Source organism: Ixodes scapularis, unplaced genomic scaffold (genome assembly GCF_016920785.2).
Source record: "Ixodes scapularis isolate PalLabHiFi unplaced genomic scaffold, ASM1692078v2 PGA_scaffold13__105_contigs__length_92229423, whole genome shotgun sequence".
Lineage (NCBI taxonomy): Eukaryota > Metazoa > Arthropoda > Arachnida > Ixodida > Ixodidae > Ixodes > Ixodes scapularis.
Genome location: NW_024609839.1, coordinates 91,416,472 through 91,439,756, shown reverse-complemented (window position 1 = coordinate 91,439,756; position 23,285 = coordinate 91,416,472). Strand labels below are relative to the sequence as shown.

The 23,285-nt window shown below is 40.9% G+C and overlaps 1 protein-coding gene across 1 annotated transcript; it reads right to left on the bottom strand.

Annotated features, from left to right (window-relative positions):
- Positions 1 to 5,208: 5,208 nt before the first annotated feature.
- On the bottom strand, positions 5,209 to 5,803 carry LOC120845909 (the record flags this gene model as incomplete). Its single annotated transcript, XM_040217472.1, has 1 exon — positions 5,209 to 5,803. A coding segment is annotated over one exon (477 nt), but the record flags the coding sequence as incomplete, so codon positions are not given.
- Positions 5,804 to 23,285: the final 17,482 nt, after the last annotated feature.

The window sequence follows — 23,285 nt, the reverse complement described above, 5'->3', positions numbered from 1 at the left end:
GTGTTGAATAGTGAGAAATAGTCATGTTCCAAGCCCAAGGAGCAGTGTCTGGCTTTCGCTGGCATAATGCTTTTTCTGTAGTAACCCCCTATGGCATGAACGGGTTGGCGGTGTTCTATTTTGTAAGGCTACAATTCGCATCACTTCTGGGCTGGCATGCTGTTTTTGTATCATCCAAGAAAAACTGTTTTCCTGCAGTAATGTTATAGTCCCTCGGTGTTAAGAGGAGCAGAAGGATTGTGTTATAACTTTCTATTTGAAAAAAAAAACATTTTTTTAAGGCAGTAGTTATTGCACATTGTAGCGATTGTGTGCTTCAAATGTTTTTGTTCAGGTGCCAACGTTTTCAAATGTGATATGCTCTTAAAAGGCTCCTTTAGGTTTCTAAAACAAGACTTTAATTTCTTGTAAACTCACCTATTGCAGGCACATTCCACTGTTAGGAGCACCTTATATGTTTTCATGCAGTAATATCAAAGTGTTTAAAGTGCGACATTATTTTTTCTCCTGGTTTTGTAGTTTGATAGAAACATTTGTTGTAATCTGGGGACATCAGGAGGTGATATTAACTCAAATTCAACCTGTTTTATTTCCCTTGGTCTCATGAGTGAATTTTTCTGACAACCGCGTGCTATTGTTGAGGCCTAGGGCTTACGGAAATTGAATAAGCCAAGTCGTCAAAGAGGATCGCGTCATTCAGAGACAAAACGAACTACGGCGCATGAGGCACAGGACATGACGACTGGCTCAATAAAAACCTAAGCTTTTAAAAAACAATCTGTTGTTCCTGCAGAATCTGCTAGCTGCTGTATTCAAAACGTTTAGTTGATATTCTAATTTACTTAATGCTTGCATGAGTAGGCCGGGATAGGAAGAGGACACACAGGAGTGCTATTGCATCTAGCCACACTAAACTGAAGAATGTACGACCCGAGGCTTTAATCTGAACGCTTGGCAAAAACGCCCGCGAAGAGTTTGGCGACAGTGATTTGCCGGTGCCGTGATTGACCTTGGCGCTGACCAGTCACAGCGGTAGAATTGTTTGCCGACATTTTTGCCAAATGTGACACGACGTGTCCAGGGCACGTCTTGTCACATAAAAGCTACCCGTTTATAAGTGCAACATGGTTCCATATAAAGTCTAAACTTTTATATGTGAAAAATTCTTCCTCATAAAAACAATCGTAGATAAGTGAAACATCGTTACATTCAGAGTGGCATAAAATATGCGGAACAATGTTCCGCATATTTTCTGCGCATCTGAACGCCTTTTCACCACGAATAAGTGGAGCTTTTTTGCAAAAACGTTTCCCTTACTAATTGGATCTTATGTGGAACAATATTTAGAGTGTTAGAACCGCTGTCCAGGATGTTTGGTACGCCTTGCAACATTTTAATTCCAAACGTAAATACTTGAAATCTAACAAGCGAATGCACTTTCGTTAAAATTTTGTCTTTTTTCTCTCTACTTCCGTGTGGAGAAATTTTTTTAATAGAGCGTCTTATGTCGAGTGTTCGTCGTCGACACACTGGTTTGCGAGCTTGCACACAAGTGGTCATGTGTCATATATTGCGTTCAAATCATTACTTATCGCGATGATCCTGCTTGTTGCCAGCCTCTATTATGACGTTGTCGGCGTTTCTAATTTCAGCAGGCGGGGTTTAAAAAAATCCATGATTCCCGGTGCACTTATAAATGCTTTCGAATGATCGCGGACAGGAAGCACGGAAGTCATGATCCCAGATGATAAACGACGCGCAAAATGCTGGGAATTCTCGTAACAGTCTGTGGCGCTGAATGGGAGCTATTTTTTTTTTCTTTATTTGATTTGCGGATAACTTTTCCGCATAGGGGGCAGAGATAAAGGCGTAATGCCTGACAGAGCCTCTGCCCCCTATAGTTCAGCATAATACATGAAAAAAATGCATGCAATACAGCAAAAATAAAACTAGAATAAAACAAACAGAAAGTATCAAGAAACTTGAACAGCGTATGGCGCAATGGCCATGAATAATCTGAACTAACAGCATCAAATAATATTGAACGGATAAATGAAAATAACAGAAATAACTACAGCATATGTCATAACACAAAATTCACTTGAAACTATCATGAAACTAGTACGAAAGAACTAATATCGGGAAATTGAGTAAAAAATAAACTATACTGAAAGTGCCACAAAAACTGAACAATATGTATATACACACGCATTTACATACTCATATATACATGCATACATATGCACTGTAAACAAAGAGACATAGACATTGAAATGCACTCACTTGTGGAAAATTTGGTCTAGAAAAATATAAAAAGGCAGAAAAAGCTTTTTAGCATTTACAGTGTCAGAAATAAGATCAAATAATTACAAAATAGTACAAAATAAGCTTTGAAGTGCGTATCGTTAGTATAAAAGGTCTCAAGTTGATGAAAAAGCAATACCACTACCCACCAGGAATCTTCTGCATTCATTTTTGAATTTATAAAAAGGTTTGTCAAAGTCTATGTTTATATCGTTTCTATTTAAAGTTTTTGATACCTGAAAAGTTATTGTTTGCCTGCCATAGTTAGTCCTGATAGCAGGCATCTTTCGCTTTGGGTCTCGAAAGGTGTACACACTCAAGCTGTCTGTTGGTGTAATGTATAATTTGTTCATATAAATCCATTGCAGGAGTTTGAAGTAGTATACCTGGTCTGCTTTCAGCATATTATATTTTATGAAGAGTGGTTGTGTACGTAGATTTCTTTTATCCCCTTTAAAATTTTCGCACATACGTAATATTTTTTTCTGCAAGATTACTAGCTTATTATAGTTCGAAGCTGTAGTTGTTCCCCAAATTAAGATTCCATAGCTGATTTTCGAGTAAAATAGGGAATAATATAATGTTTGTTTCAGCCAGATGGGTAGAAGGTTTTGTATTTTATATATGCTACCAGTAACGCGTGATAATTCTGCTTTCAGTTTGTTAATATGAGTATTCCATGAGAGGTCCTCTGTGAACCATACGCCTAGAAATTTTTGTTCCACCACTTGTTCCAGCAAGGTACCTTCAAACAATATGTTGATACAGCTACAGTCTCGCCTATTGGCCGGTTTAAAAATAACATACTTGGTTTTACTAGTATTTAGGCTTAAACGATTGATTTGTAACCATGTTGATAGTTTTAATAGGTAAGTATTAGCTGACAGTTCCAAGCACTTTTTTGTCACTCCCGTAAAAAACACATTAGTATCATCGGCATACATTATTAGCTCGGGGGAGTCTGGAATTTTAGTTATATCATTGATATACAAGAGGAATAGCAGAGGGCCTAAAATAGAGCCCTGTGGTACACCACACTGTATCCTCATTTTTTTAGATGACTGATCATTTATAGATACATATTGGTAGCGGTCAGTAAGATACGTTTTAATCAACCTTAACGCAACTCCTCGAACCCCATAGTTTTCTAGCTTTTTCAATAAAATACTGTGTTGTACAGTATCGAATGCTTTTCTTAAATCTAAAAATAAACCAAGCGTGAACAATTTGTTTTCAATATTTTCAACAATTTTATCTTTTATGTCAAGTAACGCTAGTTCCGCAGACTTTTTTTTCTGAAATCCATATTGTTCCGGCGTTATTATTTGATGTTTTTGAAGGAAGGAGGTTAGCCTATCATTTATAACCCGCTCGAAAATTTTTGAGAATGCTGGGAGAACAGAGATTGGTCTGTAATTATTAATTAAATTCTCTCCGCCTCCCTTGTAAACGGGAGTAATTTTGGCTATTTTTAATTCATCAGGGAAGTCTCCAGACTGGAGCATATTATTAACTATATGTGATAAAACAGGACTAATTATGCTCGTTGTGTACTTAATCGGTAAAGCCTTGATTTCATCATCTCCAGCAGCGACATCATTTTCTAAACTTCTTATAATTTTATCAATTTCGAATGGTGTTGTTGGAGCAAGCATGATTGATCCTAGCTGATATCTTTCAAATGTACAGTCACCCGCAATGCTATCATTTCCCGCGTACGATCCAATACTAATAAAATGCTGATTCATTGCATCTGCGAGTTCTTTTCCAGCGACAGTTACATTATCTATTACGATTTCCTTCACAGTGCAACGCTGCTTTCTGGTGGTTAGATTGTTTATCGTGTCCCAAACTTTTCTGTGGTCATCCTGTACACGCTGAAACTGAGCTTGAAAGTAATCACATTTCGCCTTCTTCAGGTCTCTGTTCAATTCGTTTCTGAATTTTTTGAACTCGGCCAATAAGCGAGGATCACGAGTTTTAATGAATGCATGGTATTTACTGTTCTTTTCTTTTATTTTTTTATAAAGATATCTAGTTACCCAAGGCTTTCTTAACTTTTTTCTTTTTGTTTTTTTCTCCCGTAGAGGAAAGGCTGCGTCATAACATCGTTTGTATTTAATCAGGAAGTTTCTATAAGCCAGCGTGGGGTTGCACTCATCGTACACGTCGTCCCAACTTTGTTGCTCTATTATGGAGCCAAAACGTCTCAGTGTTTCGTCGTTTATTGAACGGTGCCAGAATTTTTTTATGTCACGATTTTGTTCCTTGATTGAAGAAGACCCAACGCAAAAGATAGGCAAATGGTCACTGATATCGTATAAAATTACGCCAGCTGTAGCATGACAACTATCTGTGATGCAGACGTCGAGGGACGTTGCCGTGTCAGCAGTCACCCTGGTTGGCAGTGTTATTAGATTGCTACATCCGTACTGGTGGATGATATCTCGAAATTCTCTCGCGTAAGGGTCATCTGAAATTGTATTTATGTTTACATCGCCAAGAATTATAAATGACGCAGATAGTGATCCAAGGAAACATAGTGCATTTTCAAGAAATTCAATGAATTCAAGCATGTTGCCCGATGGCGGTCTATACAAGGCAGCAACTACAGCGGCTGGTGTTTTAACAAACTTTCTATATTTTCATTCATTCTTGTGAGATCATCAATAACTTGGTATTGTAAAGTATCCTTAATATAAACTGCAATTCCGCCGCCCCTTTTATTCTCTCTGCTCAGGCTTTTGCAGTTGTACCCCTGAAGGCATGGAGGCATGTCCCCTTTTGCTAGCCAGGTTTCCGTAAGTACGATAGTTTTAAATTCGACACTCAGCGAGTGTAAAAATATTTCAAGCTCGTCTACCTTATGTTTAATGCTTCTCGTGTTTAAATTTATCGCGGAAAATGTTTTCCCACAATTCTTATAGTTTTTATTGAAGTCCTGGCAATCATGATAGTTGCAATCAGGCAGTTTTTCTTCCATCATAGCTTCTTGTGTACTGTAGGGCCGCAAGTATTTTGTTTAATTTCTTATTTTGTCAACATCGGACAGGCTAGCGATTCTGATAATGTCTGCGTTCTCGTCCTTCCGTGCGAGGATCTTCCCACCTGAGGACCACACAAACTTCCACCCGACGTCTTTCTTTTTGGCGATTGCAGCACCCAGTATCCTCTTGTTTGAGCTGGTTAAATGCTCATTCACGTACACGGGACTGCTGTGACCACCGTAGTCAAGGTCAGTACTTGTCAGCCTTTTCTTTTTGCTTTTTTGAAGGATTTTGTCTCGTTTCGTACGTTGTACGAAACGTACAATGATGTTTTTTTCTGTTGCTCGGAAGGTAGGAATACGGTGGCACACGTCAATATCGGAGTCTAATATTGGTTCGTCAAGAAGATTTCCAATCCTTTTAACGACATCATACGCGTCACCTGCTTCGGGCACACCTTTTATTTCTAGATTGTTACTCCTCTGGTACTGCTCGAGCTCTTCAACTTTTTCGTTAAGCCTACGAATTTCGGTGGCCAGCTCTTCGTTCCTACTCGAGAGTTTCTGAACCTCTTTTCGAAGTTCTTTTATTTCGTTTTTTATTTCGTTTACCCCGTCACATGTGTCGCTGCAGCTCTTTACGCTGTCTTTTAAGGTCCTAAGGTCTGCCCTTAGGACTGAGTTCCATGTGCGAAGCGGCCTTTAGGCCTTTACTGGCGAAAGCATCAATCGGTAGAAAGATCAAAGTTCTTGTAATAAAAACAGCATCCCCAATGTTTTTTTTGTTGTTTTTTTTTGCAAACGTTGCCAAGGGTTTCAATCGGTTACAGCTGGCTTCCACGTCTGCAGAACAGACGTGCCGGAATTCCCGCCGGCCAGCGACGATTTGCCCTATGCTAGCAGAAATACTGCTTTCCGATGTCGGTTTCTAAAGATGTCGGCGACGTTTTACAAACTACCTTCTGTGTTGCTTCGCAATAATTAAAATTTTGTATCTCGAGTACGGAAAAAAAGGCGCGAGCGAAATGGAGTTTGGGTCGCCGATGTTCCTTTACTCTGCAGCCGCAGTGTAGCGCCGCTTGTTTGCCGCTGAAGGGATGAAGATTTAAGCCATTACAGAGATGGTACCTAAGCAAGAGATGTGAGCGAACGTGGGGTTGGATGAAACCGACATAACAATCCTGTTCTTTAAGTGGAGTTGAGATTAAACAGACACGTCGCCTAAGAGGTTAAAGGGCGCGAACTAAAACAGGATGAAAAAATCAACTTCCACCAGCTCGCCTGCGCACTCACTGTTTTTTCATGTATACCAAATAGCCCCAACTTGAATTTTATTATGTCGTCTAATACGTATCTTTTAGTTCTTCGTACCTGCGCTTAAAGTTTTCAATAAAATGTGACTCCCACTCCTCTTAGATATTTCACAAACCTTGTTTACTGATGCAAAATCAGGTGCTTGCATATCTCTGACACGCAATTTGTATCGGGTTGCGTTGATTCTCCTTCTTTATATACAGGTTGTTATAAATGTTTACAATTAATAAAAGTCGAACAGCAACACAAATCCGTTCTATGGAGGTGAGGTATATTTCACCAGAAGCCAATATTACAGAGGACTAATCGTCACTATAGGTCGAACAATAAAAGGAAATAGCTAATTAACGTTTTAATTAGCGAAATTGAAAATCTGGATCCAATCTGAAACTAGCTCAGCATCATTGGAACCATTAAATCAATTAATTGTAACAATACATATTGCACGTAGAACTCGCGGAGATGCACTAAATTTACCACTCGTACAACAAGCACAAGGCTGGGGGTGGGCAAACGCGAATGGTACCTTTAATCAACATGATTTTTATATAATTACTGGGGTCACCTAGGTGTCCCCGAAAAAGACGTCCTAAAAGCACACGAGCATGTGCAGGAGTGTGTAACAACGCTTCACGCACTAACCCAAATGCCAAGGTTTTAACTTTCGCCAACAAAGGACTGGAGGTATTGGTTTAACACCACAGGTTTCGGACGAGCGACCTGTGTGTACTGCTGATATTGCACTAATAAAAAAGACCTAGGGGATTGCGAGATTTTTCGGCCTAGGGATCCTCACTTGGCGGGTTTGATCCCGGCCGAGGTGCCCTCAATTTTACGGACCACCATTGCGGGGAAGCCACTGTCTCACCGAAATTTCGGTTGCACGAAAAAACAATCCCAGGTGGCCGCTGGGGTGCGCCAGCTGTCGTTTTTGTGTTTCGCACAGAATATCCCGAAGTTTGACATTGACGCAGTTCTGGCTCATCTCGCCACTGGGTTCTTGTATGGCTTCTTTTAAACCTCTATAGATTATGATTAGGTATGCTGTGTAATAGGGTGTTTACGGTTTCTTCGGTTTCTCGTAGAACGACTAAAGCTTGACCGTTTTAGGGCTATAGCAGCATTGCCAGATGGGAACGTGATCGTGACACAAAAATTAGAATCTAAATTTCTCAAAATTTCTACGAACTCTTCTTCAAAACTCTGATTCAAAACTATTATTCAGAACAGTTATTTTACTAAAGAAACGTATATAAGTTCAGTCAGTTTTAGGTATACATACACAGTTCTAAACGTGCTCAACGACAGCAAGCTACGGTCAAACAAATCGGGCCCGTGGACTGTGGACGTCACAATGACGAACACCCCAAGACTTCCGGGGACAAAAACGACAAATACACTGAAGAGTTTGATCTTTTAGTCTCACAATTTAAATGTATCACTTCTGAAACCAGACATACACCTTTTAGTGTATGTGTCGTTTTTATCCGCACTCTCGGGGTTTTCGGATTGCTTAATATTCACCAACTCGTTTGCGCCCTTACTTTCAGTCTATTAATGCCACAATGCATGATGAAATGTCATCTGAAAGAAAAAGATTTTTCGTAACGTGTATGGACTGCGCAAAATAGCGTTGTCGAAATCTTTGGTTGTCGGACGAAAAATCCTTCTTGCGCTTGAAACATGTAAGTCTCACTGAAATGACAATGGTTCATTATGTATACTCTCTGGCAGATGGCTGTTATGAAAACTAGATTTTTTGATCTGGCCTCTTTTATGTGTGGCTCTATGGTTCTACTTCAATCGGTCGGCTGCTTGCGCCATTAAGTGATGTCTACTTCAGTGCGGTGGCAGTAGTCTTTTCAGTTGCTTTATGTCATCAGGCATTTTCCCCCAGACCTCACCTAGTTTTGCCAGGTGACATGGCCCACTAACCAAAACACAAACGTCTCCAGAATGCCACCAAATAAAAAAAATATATATATATTTTAGTAAGGTACGTTGTTGGGCTAGTTGGTTCATCTTAGTAAAACATATAAAATAGCGCAACAGAAACAAGGACAAGAAGTAAACAGCGCCTGTCCTGTTTACTTCTTGTCCTTGTTCTGTTGCGCTATTTTATATGATATATATATTTGTCAAGGATGTTAATATGTGGCAACGCTGGCTATGACGTGATGCAGGCTTGGGCCATTAAACGATGTCTACTTTAATGCGGTGGCGTTAGTGATTTCAGTTGCTTGATGTCATCAGTCATTTTCCCTTAGATTTCACCAAATTTCGCCAGGTAACATGTTCCACCAACCAGAACACAAACATCTCCAGAATGCCGCAAAACTAAAGTAACAATTGGTGAAGAATTTTATTATCTGGCAACACTGGGCTGTGCCGCATTGAATATTTAGCACAAAAGTACAAGCTCCCCTCCAACGAGACCCTCGGCTCGCTATGATTGGTTGATTATTTTTCTCTAAATGTTTCTTGAGCTCACACAGAAAAGTAGAGGGCTTTGTGAGAGGTACTTCTCCTGTGATTCCCAAGCTGCTACAGACTGTAGTAGTCTCGGGATTGTCGCTTTTCCAAAGTATGAATCCATGTTTGTCGAGTTGGAGGAAACAGCCTTTCGGCCTGCATCGTCTCTCTCGGAACCAGTGCACACCTCTTATCAGAATCAGAATCAGAATCAGTTTATTTTTGTCACAGCGCTTTTACACACATGTGACAAGGGGGGCCAGGAAAAAAAGCTGCAAGTTTGCAGCTTGACGGGTTCCTGCCCCCCAAAAAACACAGGGCAGAGCGGCACTGTCATCAAAAACACACACAAAAAAACAGTGAAAATAACTGATGTAACATGATATTTAGCAATATATTAAGCATCGTCTCAATACACATTGAGATAGATAGATATAACAAACATAAGGCAAAGAATCTATTTATTACCGGCAAGTTTAAGTTTTATGGACATTTAACGAAAGTTTACCAACACTCATCTCCAGACACGAAAGAAAAACACAATAAAGATAACTTATATAAGATATCGCATAAAATAAGTGTCATTGGAAATAGGTTGCGCTTCAAAAACAAACTGAAGTAGAAAATATACCAAACATATGACAAACATTTTCACTCAATATAAGAAAGCCTCAGTTCTATGGGCATTTAATGGAGGTGAATCAACTTCTTGGGAATATAAGGTGTTCAACAGTGACGGTAATCTGTAACTCAACCTCTGGAAGCCAAAATTAGTTCTAGATGATGGGATTCTCCATGGACGCCAATGGCGTGAGGAATATAATGATACATTATTTTCAAGTTTAGCGAGGTCAAAAATTACTGTAATATGTTCTCTTAAGGCACGATGATATGTGACCGTTAATCTATTAGAGTACATGTTAGATACGTCAAGTATTTTATGCTTTGCAAATAAAGGAAGAGAACTATGGTCACGTGGGACATTTTCAATTATCCTTATTGCTTTTTTTTGCATTAACCTCAACCTGTCAAAGTTACTTTTTGTTGTTGTCCCCCATACCAGGTGGCAATAACAAAGAATTGAGTGAAAAAGGGAATTATATACTAATTTTTTTATAGTTACAGGAAATACATTTCTATATTTGTTCATTATCCCTACTACTTTACAAAGTTTTTTATGTATGTAGGATACATGGGGATTCCACGACATGTGTTCTGAGAACACAACGCCGAGGGTCTTCACGCTGTCAACGCATTCTACTATATTTGGCCCAAAGTACAAATCTCTGGACAATGTGATCCGTGATCCTGGACATTTAAAAAGGACTGCTTTTGTTTTGGACGGGTTTATTGATAGAGAATTAATGGCGACCCAGTGTGTTAACTTGCGTAAAAAATAGTTTCCTTTGGAAGTGAGTAGGTCTTCTCTTGAGTCAGAAAAAAAGATGCTGGTGTCATCTGCATACATAATCAGCCTGGCGGAAGATTCTATCTTTGTAATATCATTGACGTAAATAATAAACAACAGGGGACCTAATATGCTTCCCTGGGGAACCCCAGACGAAATACGCTGCATGTTGGATGACGAGTTTCCAATCTGAACATATTGGTGGCGATATTCTAGGTAGGACGCAAGAAGTGATAAAGGTATACCACGTATACCATAACATTTTAACTTGTCAAGAAGAGTCTGGTGGTTTATCCGATCGAACGCTTTGCTAAAGTCTATGAATATCCCTAAAGTTAAAAGTTTATTCTCAAAATTTTCTAATATTAATTCTTTCTGTACTAGTAAAGCTGTTTCTGTGGACCTATGTTTTCTAAAGCCGAATTGTGATTCCGACAACAAAGAGTATTTCCCCAGAAAATTGAAAAGTCGAGAGCACATAATTTTTTCAATGGGCTTTGAAAATATAGGAAGGATGGAAATTGGACGGTAGTTACTCAGATCATTCCTATCCCCACCTTTATAAAGAACAGAAACCTTAGCAATCTGCATCCTCTTCGGGAAGATACCGGATGATAATATAAGATTATACAAATGAGTTAAGCACGGAAGTATCAAATCCAAGACAAATTTCACAGGTCCGATTTGGAGATCCTCGCAGTCATGACTACGGCTATTTTTTATGTTCATAAATGTGGAGAAAACTTCGCCTTCATTGGTAGGATTTAAAAAAATGGTTTCATTGCAGGTGGTAAAATTACTTATGGCTGTACTGTTATAAGTACTGCTTCCCACACTGACAAAGTAGTCATTAAATTTATTGCTAAGTTCGGTACCGGATACTTCCCTATTATTGATGGTCATGCTTTCAATACCGGCCTGGTTCGGGTTCCGCATTAGGGAGTTCAAACGCTTCCACATAATTTCGGGCTGCCTAAAACAAGACTCATCAAATTTGGCAGAAAAATAACGTTGTTTTGCACGTTTTAACTGCGTATTGACGAAGTTTCTAAATTTTTTGAATTCACGCAACTTTACTTCGTCTCGAGTTTTAAGAAAGGAATCATACAAAAAATTTCTTTTTTTAATTTGTTTCAAAAGCTGTTTACTGATCCAGGGCTTTCGAGACTTTTTGTTAACATAAATTGTTTCGTATGGAAACGCTGTGCAGTAGGCACGTTTTAACTCGTTTAAGAAAAGGTCATAGCATTCGTTGACATCATTAGACCGTAGCACATGACTCCAATCAATATTGATAATATTTTCTCTAAATATGTTATGCGTTTCACAACTTATGTCTTGTAATATTAAAGGAGGTCTTATGGTCTCTTTTAGTGGGATATCTTGGTTAACAAACATGAATATGGGAAGGTGATCACTGAGCCCATAACTAAGAACACCAGCAGTGATATTGCTCTCATCATGGTTGGTCACAAAAAGATCGATCAATGTTGATGATGAGCTTGTAATTCGTGTCGGTGGTAAAATCACATTACAAAAGCTATTAGACGTCAATAAAACAATCAATTCATCTTTGAGGCGAGAGTCTTCTAACATATTTATATTGAAATCGCCACCGAGGAACAACTGACATCTTTCATCATTGACAGAATGAAATAAATTTTCTAAGAAGCTAATAAAGGCCGCAACGTTTCCAGTAGGTGGGCGGTATAAAACTGAGTATATATCACGGTTTTTTCTTATACAAAGTGCTTCGTAGTCCGGCGTCACAATAGAATAATCGCTGAGCAGCTCAAATCCCGAAACACTAGTCTGCAATGACACACCGCCACCACGACCGTAACCCCGATTAAGGACAAAATGACTGTAACCCGGTAGAACAAAAAAAGCGTCATCATCTCTGTACCACGTTTCGGTGAGCATGACCACATCAAAAATGGTATCTAGTGACTCGAAGAGCAACGTGAGTTCGTCACCTTTTAATCTGGCTGATTGCACATTTAGGTGAAATAAGCTTAATGATTTACTAGTCCGCTGTTTTAAATATCGGTTTAGGACTTCTATTGTCACCGTTCCAAGATTTCCAGCCATATCGGAAAAAAAAAAATAAAAAGATTGAAGTTTTCATGAAAGTAGCTTTCGGCTAGCAGATCTTATCAAGATCTCTTTCATCGGAAATTGTAACGATGGGGGCATTGTCTGCCTTGCGAGCAAGAATCTTGGCATTTCGCACCCAAACGTATCGCCATTGCATCTCACGCTTTCGTGACGTTGCCATTCCAAGTAGTCTTTTCAGGGTGGGGCATAAATGCTCGTTTACGTAAACAGGCGTTGCATCTGGAAGACCTAGGTCCCGGCATGTAATCTTTCTTTTCTTTGCCTTATCGAGAACAGCGTCTCGTTTTTGCCGCCTTTGAAATTGGACTATGACGTTACTTTTCGTCACCTCCCTAGTCGGAACGCGGTGGCAAGTTTCGATGTCGGTCAAGGTAATTTGCTCTCCGATTAGGTTCCCGATTTGAAATATTAGATCCGTGATGCTTTCCGTCTCGGTCTTTGGAATTCCCTTTACCTCAAGATTGTGGCGCCTCGAATATTGTTCACACTGGAGAAGTCTTTCTTCATTTTCTTTTAATGATTTCGCCACCTGATCATATTTTTCACCGAGTTCCGTGTTTGCCCTTCGGAGGGCGGCGTTCTCGACTATAACAGACTCAATCTTTTCCTTGAATTCTTCAAAGTCCTTATTGATGAAGTTCATCCCATCGTTTATTCCCTTCAGCTCTGTATGAATGTCTCGAAGTTCATTGCGGAGATCCCTTTCTAATGTTTCTCTCATTATCTTACATTCTTTTTTTAAATTCTTCTTTCAGTTCAGTCATTAATTTTGTCATATCTTTCGCCATGACAAGACCCGAAGAAAGACAGACACACGTAAACAATACCGTTAAAAGCAAGCAAGGCAGCAGCAGCAGCAGCAGCAACAATAGTACAAGTCAAAAAGAGAAGTACAGTTACTAACCTGCAGAAATTTACAAGTCTTTTAGATGATGCCGTTTGCCACCGCCGCTGCTGCCAAGTGAAAACGCAGAAGAGATGATCCCGTGCTTTTGTAGGGTCCCGCTGGTGGTGTCGACGCTGGTGGACCAATCAGCCGGACTGTCGTTGTCTGCAGTGGCGCTGTGGTCAGGCCGCGGATGATAGGGCTGAGCGTGCAGGCTTGAGAATGTGCCGATGCAGCGAAAACTGCTCCCGCACTGGCGATGCTGCCGTGATCTGCAGAAATTTGCAAGTCTTTTAGATGATGCCGTTTATGATGCCGTCAAACGTTTACGGAACCCGCGAACTTCGGGTTATCCTGTGGTAGCAGCCTGCTGTTTGTAGGTGAGCAACGGCTTTGTGACGTAGCTGGCGTAGCACTGAACAAACCATCCCGAAGTGCTACATCAAGAGGCCATTTTGTTCTGCTTTGTCTATTAAATAACGCTGCCATGAGAAAGACATACAGTTCGCGTGCTTCGTGTGTTTGCTGAGCTCTGTACATAATTTCCACATCGCTTCCAAGTCGTACCAGGGCAGGGTGTAAGATAGACAGGTGGGGAAACGGCCCATAGAAACCTACCGCAGCGCCGTGACCGGATTGTGTACTCGTCTGCTTGCGAGTACCCCCGATTTGCGACAGATGGGGCTGCGGCGAGAAGAAAAAAATTGGAATCGAATTTGCAAGGAACTCTATGGGAGAGTGCGCAAAATAAACCGAGAGCACGACAGTCCTCCATTGAAAATCCACGAGAAATCATCTACTTCAGTTTAGCCGGTCGCCACCGTTCGCTCACACGGAATGAGAGTTCGTGGTGCTCCACATAGATGGCGCCACAGAAAAAGTGAAAACCGAAGGGTACACAATCCGGGCGCTCATTTGGCTTTCGTTTCCCCACCTGTCTATCTTACACCCTGCACCAGGGCAACATGCTCATGGCTGTAGAACCTCGGCTTCACTCGCACATAACGTGAAGCAAACTGTACACACCAACTCGAGGCTCAGACGTCTCGCCGCTGATATAGCGCTGCTGTCGGCGCGGCAAGCGGAAACGCTTCATTTTGCGCCTTTCTCATTTCTGCGCACGCGCAATGCCCACGCATGATGTGGGAAAACGCGGGCTTTTATGTAAGCAGCAAGGCGGCTGTCATTCCCTTCCCTTTTTAACACTGTTTCAGAAGTAAACACTCCTTTCATGCCAAGAAAATTATCGTATAATTCATTTTTATGGTCCGAGTTTGACCCTACAAATGCAATTTTAATCGCCTTTGAAACGAGCCATACTACGTTATAGTTTGCAATATTCAAGCCGGTATCCTTATTTTTTGTTCCTTATTCATGGTGGTCCTGCAGCGCATTCAGGCATTATTACAAGGGACAATAAACAGGCGATACATTTCAGCATCTGCGGCACAAGCAATTTGTTAAGACAAGTCATTCGTGTCCCTAAAGGATTTTACAAAAACGAATTTTCGCCCAGTTTCGTTCTGGTACGAAGTTACCTTTTTATGCATCTGATCTTTTCTTTTTGGATATATAGTTTCGTGGTGAAAATAGGATAAATAATTAATGCGTGTTGTAGTATGATAGATACTTTATAAAAGCTTCAATGGCTAATGTTTTCGTCGTTGTGCCAATGGTCGTGCATAGTAAGGTAGGGTGAGCTCCTTAAGAGTTCTGGCGGACTTTGTTACAAAGTTCAATTGCTCTTCCTGCCTTCATTGCAAAGTCGTCAATATGAAATTTCTAGGTGCAGTCAGCTGATGACGTGCAGTTAGATATTTAACTGCTTGGGTCTTTGGTACAACCTCAGTTTTCAGCTTATAAGAAGTTTCAATTTTCTTTTACGGGAAGAACTAACAAGGACACATCTTACAGCGAAACTGTATATAACTCTTTGGTCAGATATGTCGTGCCGGCTTTCTCAAGGAAAAGAAAAAATCCTTCAGCGATTGAAGCGATAGTGATAAGGCGCTCCTGATTACAATGCGAAGCACAATTCATCACCGCATCCGCTTCTCGGTAAAGATTACTGTTGCGCAAGCTGGCTCGGTGACGGCTGATTGCGACGTTGGGTGTAAGTCACTAGCCTTTCATACGTGAAAAAACTTTGGTGCAGTGCATTTCCTTTTTTTTTTTATTCAATCTTTTGGTATAGTCCAGCTGGCCAATGTTGAAGGTGATACCACAGCTTCGCTGGCCCATCACGTTCGCAGCGTGGAATGGAGGCCCGACGTTTTTTTTACTTTGTGCTCCGTGTCCCAGTTTTTGCTCCTTTGCTCTATTCGATTCTGGTCAGCCTGTAAGCCTGTGGGACTTGTATCGTCTGCTATACATCTGTAAACGACACAATCATCTTCAAACAATCATACTTTCGAAATCAGGCCATAATAAATGTCATTAGCAACTATAAAATTCACAACGGTTCCAAAAATAGAGCCTTGAGGAACGCCAGATGTAACCACAATAAAGTTAGGTTGTCATCATTCAAAGTTACACATAAACGAGATGGTGATAGATATGCTTTTATCTACTTAAGTATGACGGCGTTAAGGTTTAGGAGCTTTAATCTGTCTAATAACACTGAGAGTGATAGTGTGTCAAATGCTTTTTTTTTTAAATCTAAAACAGACAGTCAATCTGTCTGCCTCCTTCAATATCCGTAACCAAATCGTGAGTTAGCTCGGTCAGTTATGTAGTGGAGGAATACCACTTTCGAAACCCCTCTAATTACTAAAAAAAAATGGTGAAAGATAAAGTGATTTATGATGTTTGAGTATAAAATATGGCTCAGTATTTCACAATATATTAGACATTAGTGAAAACGGTCTGTAATTTACAAGTTGTCGCTTAGAGGGCCTAATAGATAAATTATAAATTACAGGCCGTTTTCACTAACATCTAATATATTGTGAAATACTGAACCCTATTCTATTCTTGTGCACAGGCACCATGTGCGCCGATTTTCGGTCGTCTGGAAAAAAAGCATTATTTGACGATTTATTAGATATTGTAAAAGAGCATGGTGCAGTTGCGTCTGCACAACGTTTTATTATTCTCGTAGAGATCCCATCTGGGCCTAATGCTTCAGCTTCATCAATAATTTTTAGAAGCCGCAACAACCCTCCTACGCCAAGTAAAATTGGTGAAATCACGCTGAACGAGTTCGAGCATCTATCATAGGTTACATTATCACTAAGCATAAAAACTGACTCAAAATATGTATTGAAGGCTTCTGTTTTTTTTTTTTTTTATCATCGGGAATTGTTCCGTTACTAACCACGACAACTGCTATACCTCGCTGATCATTGCCGCAGCGCCTCATATTTCCAAAACCGTTTGTTTGTAATTTTTATCCCGTCCTTCAGCCGTTGTAATTAATCTTCTTTTGCTTGCCTTGCTGTAATCATATACTGAAACGTGACTTCTTTTAGCTTATCTATGTTTTATGCCGAGCTGTTTTTTTTATACCGCGCGCACACACGCTTTCGCTTATTTTTCAAACAGAGCAGGCTACGGGTGATTCACGGTTTCTTTTTCTTTTAGATCCGATGAGTTTGTGCAAGGAATGTATATTTTTGTTAAAGTGAGAAGTATCTGTTTAAATAAAATCACTGCACCATACATACTCACTGTTTCCGCTAGACTCTCAAACGAGATGCAATGATAATGTAGCTCGCAACACATCCCTTCATAATCTCCCCTTTCGTAAAACAGCACCTTTCTATTTGTACTAACCTTTTTTGCCGGAAATCCGGAAGCCAAGGGTCGAAACAACAGCACTGGGGTCATTAATACCAGGAATGACATAGGTTTTTTTTAACAGTTAGGTAATTACAAAAGAACAAGTCAAGTGTGTTTGAGTTGAGTGCAGGTCAAAAAACGTGTTGCGTAAAAGCAAAGCTGTCCACCATGCACTTAAGGTCAAGTTTCAACCGACTCATTGTTCTTCTTATACAGTGTTCATGGCTCCGTGTCTTACCTGGTAGATAAAAATCTCCACTAACCATGACACGATCATTAAAAACTGCTAGATACTAGGTTGTGAAGCACATCATTAGTATAAAGATCAGAGTTAGAGGGTGTGTAGAACAATCCCTCAATGAAATGATTATTATCATGCAAAGCAACACTATACCACAGGAATTAAACAGTATTCCCTAGGACATGTAGTTGATAGCTTCCAAGGAGATACGCACCAATATAACCCCCCCCCCCTTTTTTTTGTGAAAGCTCCTCTCCCTCTTTTTTATAGGCGTTAAATGAGCTAGGGAATAAAATAACTCGTAATCTGATATAGAACCATCTAACAATGACTGTTCCAAGGACTATATCAGCTTGCACAGAGGTAATCAATCCTGACAAATCTTCTAATTTATTCTTTGCACTTGTGCAGTTCAATACCATCACTATTACATTTCAATACACAATACCATCACTATTACGCTTCAAAGCGACAACTTCCTCGTTTTCAGTATCCAAAGTGAACAGGCTACTATTGATTAAAAGTTTCTGATAAGTTACATATTCCATATTGTTTCGATCCTACTTTTAGTTTTCCCGTATGCCCAAAGATGACGGCGATTTCCCGTACTTCCATAAAGTAGTCATCAGAAGAAAAAAAAACAGTGCCTTTTAGCTTGTACGCGCTCCGCATGACTTCAGTTTTTGCGTTACGAAAAGGAAATCCTATAAGTACATGCCGAGTTTTTCCTTCTCGTTTCCCAAGGCGATATTTTTTTTTGAATGGAAGATACCTTTACACTTAGTCATTTTTCAAAAAAAAAAAAAAAAGCCTATGATCACGTTTTTGTTTTCGCTGAGCGTGGGTATCAAACACGCCCTAATCCGGTACGTACACTATTAGATTAGTTTGTTTGTTGTTATTATCTAAGCTATCAATTCTGGCGCTCAAATTCAAGCTTTGGTTACTGACCCAAGCAGCACAGTGTTGGCCAAGCATTGGCCGATGGCTGGCAATGGTCCTTTGGCCAGTGGCCAGACAGCGGCCAGCCGTTGGCCGATGACCGGCCTTTCTCTGGCCATTGGCTAATGGCCACTGGCCATCAGCCATCGGCCAAACATTGGCCGATGAATGACCACTCTTTGGCCATTGGCCACAAGACCATCCCCAGCCATTGGCCATTGCTTGGCCAAAATCCATGCTGCTTGGGAACAAAATCCAAAATTGTTTCTACTTTAGTTTCAATAGATGAGAGCCTCACATTAGTTTGCGTAATTTACAGCTCTAATATCTTTTTGATTGTGTTTAGGCTCACTTCAGGACCTCTTGGCAATCGAGGATGGCCTTCATCTGGTTTTTGTAGGAGAACCGGGATTTTTCTCTGCTTCACCGCTGAGTAAAATGATAAGCATACAGAGCAAATAAAAACAGGCAGTAACACACTCACAAAACCATCCCCGGCGGGCTGCACCACACGGCAAACATAACTGCTTTTTACTCTAGAATACCAATGTAATTTTTCTAATCTGGAATGCGAGCATGAGCTAATAAGCGCGTGGCCGCGTGCCTTAGGTGCTATCTTGAGGCGTCGAAGACAGCTTCGATCGATGTCGATGATAATCGCACTTCGCGCGGAAACACCAGTGGAACCAACAAAGACATAGTTGAATATGTATAAGCCGAGAATATAATTCTGTCAAATGCATGAAGACCTATATAAATTTATTTTGAACTCAGTTACTCCTATGAGTACTACACCAATTCATGTTTAAAACAAAGTCGCGCGCGCCTCGCGGCACAAACGGCGCCCGCGCATGCGTGGTAGCGTGTAGACAGAAAACCGCGGTGTCCTATGCAAAAAAAAAAAAAAGAAAAAGAAAAAAGAAAACAAAACAATTGAGGCGTTGTTGGCACAGTGTGGTTTCGCGGTCTTCACGTTTCTTGCCTGGTTATCAATGAATGTGCGTTACCAAAGAGATGTCTATCTGAGTGGCCCAAGTGGGGCAGAAAAAGCGCGATACAGAGCGAAGTTCTGCCTGAATAGTGCTACGCCTGGCGACCCGTGCTGCGTGCACGCCAAAGAATAGACCCTATCGAGTCGAAGGTAGCCAGGTGTCACTATCGTGGACATCACATTGTATCTTTTGCTTACGCCGAGTCAAGTTATCCCGGAAACCCTGAAGATCTACAAGTCCTTTTAGGCTTACAATTTGTTTCAAGTAAGCGCAGCGGCAGTGTAGAGTGCTTGCCAAATCTAGGTGGTGCCAGTCGAGCGCAACTTCGAGTCAGGGGCTCAGACTAGGGACGAGGAATGCGTTATTTTCTTCCGTGCTAAGAAGTGGGATTTGTAATATTTACGTCCAAAAACAGCAAATCTAGCCAAGTGTGCGCGGCATTTCGTACATCTGGGGCTATAATTTTTCTGTACCCGGCCCGCGTTTCGTGGTCACTGTAACCCCTACCGCTGGGAATTACGTCTTTGGTCTTCGTTTTGTTTGTTTTTTCCCCTTAATTTCTTCCAGGTTCGAAACAGCACTTGCTGTACCGCTGCGAGTTTTACACGCACAAGCGCGGTCCTTGATCTTGACTTGCATTCCTTCTTTTTGTATTTACGTTTCTCGGAGCCATTTGAGTCGGGAACGTTCTGTGTTTGGCGTTCGTAGTGATAGATGGTGCTACCCCCTTATCGCGACGGCTCTCGATAACCGCGGTTTATTAAAATGAACACACTCTTTTTGAAATGCACCTTTGGCTAAAATATAAACGCGAACAATAAAAGCAAAACTAAAAAAAACGCGTCTGCATAACAACGCCACTTTTGCTGCCACCGGATTCCGTCTGCGTGTCGTCTGCTTTCATTCGCTGGCCGGCTACACCTTCGAATGCTGCTCCCGACGCCATCTATCAATGCAAACGCCAAACACACCCCGCCACTCAACCTGGTCGCTTGCATAACCGCCCGCTTTAGACCCTGGCAAGTTTTTTGGCCTTATTTTTTACGGAAAGACAGCTACGCTTTGTAATTTTACAAGAAAAATCCTACCTGTGAAATACAAAGTTCGACGTGAGCGCGTTGGTGAAGTTAAATATAAACAGAAAGCATGAACATATAGGGACGGACAAAACACCTTTGACGAAATATTAAGATCGCTACGTGCAGGCGTCGATTTTTACGGTGCATTTTTGTTCCAGCCTGGTGACTTGGGTCACCTTACATTTCTCCTACAGCTGAAAGGCTGTGATCAATATTTTTCAAGCTGCCGAAAAGTGTGCTTGTGTGAAGGACCCACTGAGGTGGCGTTCTGAGCACGTAGTTAAAAATAAAGAACCAACGTTATATGTGCGGTGCGTCATGCAACACACAAACCCTTCACATGTGCATACTACGCAGGCACAACATGCTTGCCAAACACTTGCCAGTGCACGGCTGGTCTCGATATTTTCCTCTAACATAGGCAGCCATAGCCAGTATGGAGATTGCAAAATAACTGGTAATCTAGAAATATTATACTATTTGTAAAGATTTCGTGAAAAACACATGTATTGGCTTTGCACTGCTTTCAAGACCACGCGAGGACGTCCGACGCAGCCAGCCTGACGGACACAACGCGCGCTTCTATCGTGCAAATGTGAGACCGTCGAAAAGGGCAACTGGCCTGCTTCATAATGATTGGGTGTGCTTCGACAACGCTTTAGGAAGGGCACACTCTGGCCATTGCACATCTAAAAGTGGCTATGTTGGGTGTGATAGTAAATAGATACAAAACATACCAGCGATGGAGCATACCTTTTTCGTGGCACTCCTGGTCCGTGCACAAGGTTGGGAGGTGAATGACGAGGGCTCTTGAGACATTCTTGAAGTGTGCTCAATACTAAAGAATACTGCTGCAATGTGTATCTAAACCTCACCCAGAATGGAAAAAAAGTATTGTTTATTTATATCTGATGCTTGGGATCAATGTTAACAGTGCTAAGGTTGCGAAGTGATTTAATTCACATGGCTGCCTCTTAATTTTTAGTGCTATCACATTTTTTTTTAATAGAGAATTACAACTTCTGAGTAGAGCTCTGAATAAACACGGTTTATGGAGAATATCAGCTCATGATTAAGAAATAAATTGAAGGAGCAAAAAAGGACGTGGCTGTGCGATGCTAAATATCCAGGTATTCCACCACTATCCACAAAAAAGTGTGGATAGGGGTCAGGTGCAAATATGGCGTACTGCTGGTGCGCACTGATTCTGATCTGTGCTTCCACATTAGAAGGCGTTGTTTAACGACGTGAATGCCAACCAATACTTGCGTAATAGGTAATAATAATAAAAAAATAAATGTCATAATTCAACAATTTTGACGGGACTATGCAAACCATAGAACACTGCGTACTGAACGAGATCAAGCAATTTAAAATGAATCGGACCAGTATACAATAACCGTACTAATGAAAAAAAAAAACACCCAGGGCAACGGGCAAAAACGACGGACACTGAAAGGTTTCACCCTTTAGTCTCACATTTTAAATGCCTCATCATTTAGTGACACATACACCCTTTAGTCTATGTGTTATTTTACCAGCACTCTCGAGGTGTTTGTAATGCTTAATATTCACCAGCTCGTTCGCAACCTTATTTTCAGTTAATAATGAACTATGCATGTTGCACTATCGTCTGAAAAAAAAAAGAAAGTGGTTTTGCGTAATCTTTATAAACTCCGCAAAATATCATTGTTGAAAGATTTGGTTGTCCGAAAAAAATCCTCGAAACCCTTGAAACATGTGATTTTGGATAAAGTAACAATGGGTCATTGTGTATACTCCCTGGCTGATTGATGTTATGACAACTGTATTTCCTAATCTAGCCTCTTCGATGTCTGGTTCTTCGGTTCTACTTCAATCGATAGGCGGCTTGCGCCATTAAGCGATGCCTGTTTTAATGCTGTGCCGGTGATGTTTTCAGTTGCTTGATGTCATTGGGCATTTTCCCCCAGCTATCACCAGATTTTGCCAGGTGACATGGTTCACTAACCAGGAAACAAACATTTACAAAATGCCACAAAATAAAAAAAGAACACAAATAAATGTCAATGACATTATCATTTGGTGACACTGGGGTATGGGCTGTTGCAGATTTAGCATAACAGTACAATCCCCCCAATAACGAGACCCTCTGATCGCTAAGGTTTGCGTTTTTGTTTTCTACATCGTTGCCTCTGCTAGAGTAGAAAGGGTAGAGGGCTTTGTGCGAGGAATTTTTTATGCGATTCACGAACTGCTACAGACTCTAGTAGGCTCGGGATTGTCCTGATATTTTAAGGCATCAAAGGTGTACACAACTCACCAGACGTTTACAAAACACGCGAACTGCGGTTTATACTATGATAGCGGTGTCCTGGTTGTAGTTAAGCAAAGGCTTTGTGACGTAGCTGAAGTAGCACTCAACAAACCATCCTGAAGTGCTACGTCAAAGAACCGCTTTTCCGCGTCCTCTAATAGATAACGCTGCCATGAGAAAAACATACATTTCGCGTGCTTCGTATAAGTTCGGAGAGCTTTGTGCATGTTTTCCACATCGCTTCCAAGTTGTACCAGGGCAACATGCTCATAGCTGTATCGCCTCGGTTTCGCTCGCACATAACCTAAAATAAACTGTATACACCAACTCGAGTGTCACACGTCGCGCCGCTGATATAATGCAGCTGTCGGCAGGGCGAGCGCACATGCTTCATTCGCGCGAATCTGATTTCTGTGCACGCACACCGATATGCTGCGGCAATCCAAGGGAGCAATCTGGGCTCCGCA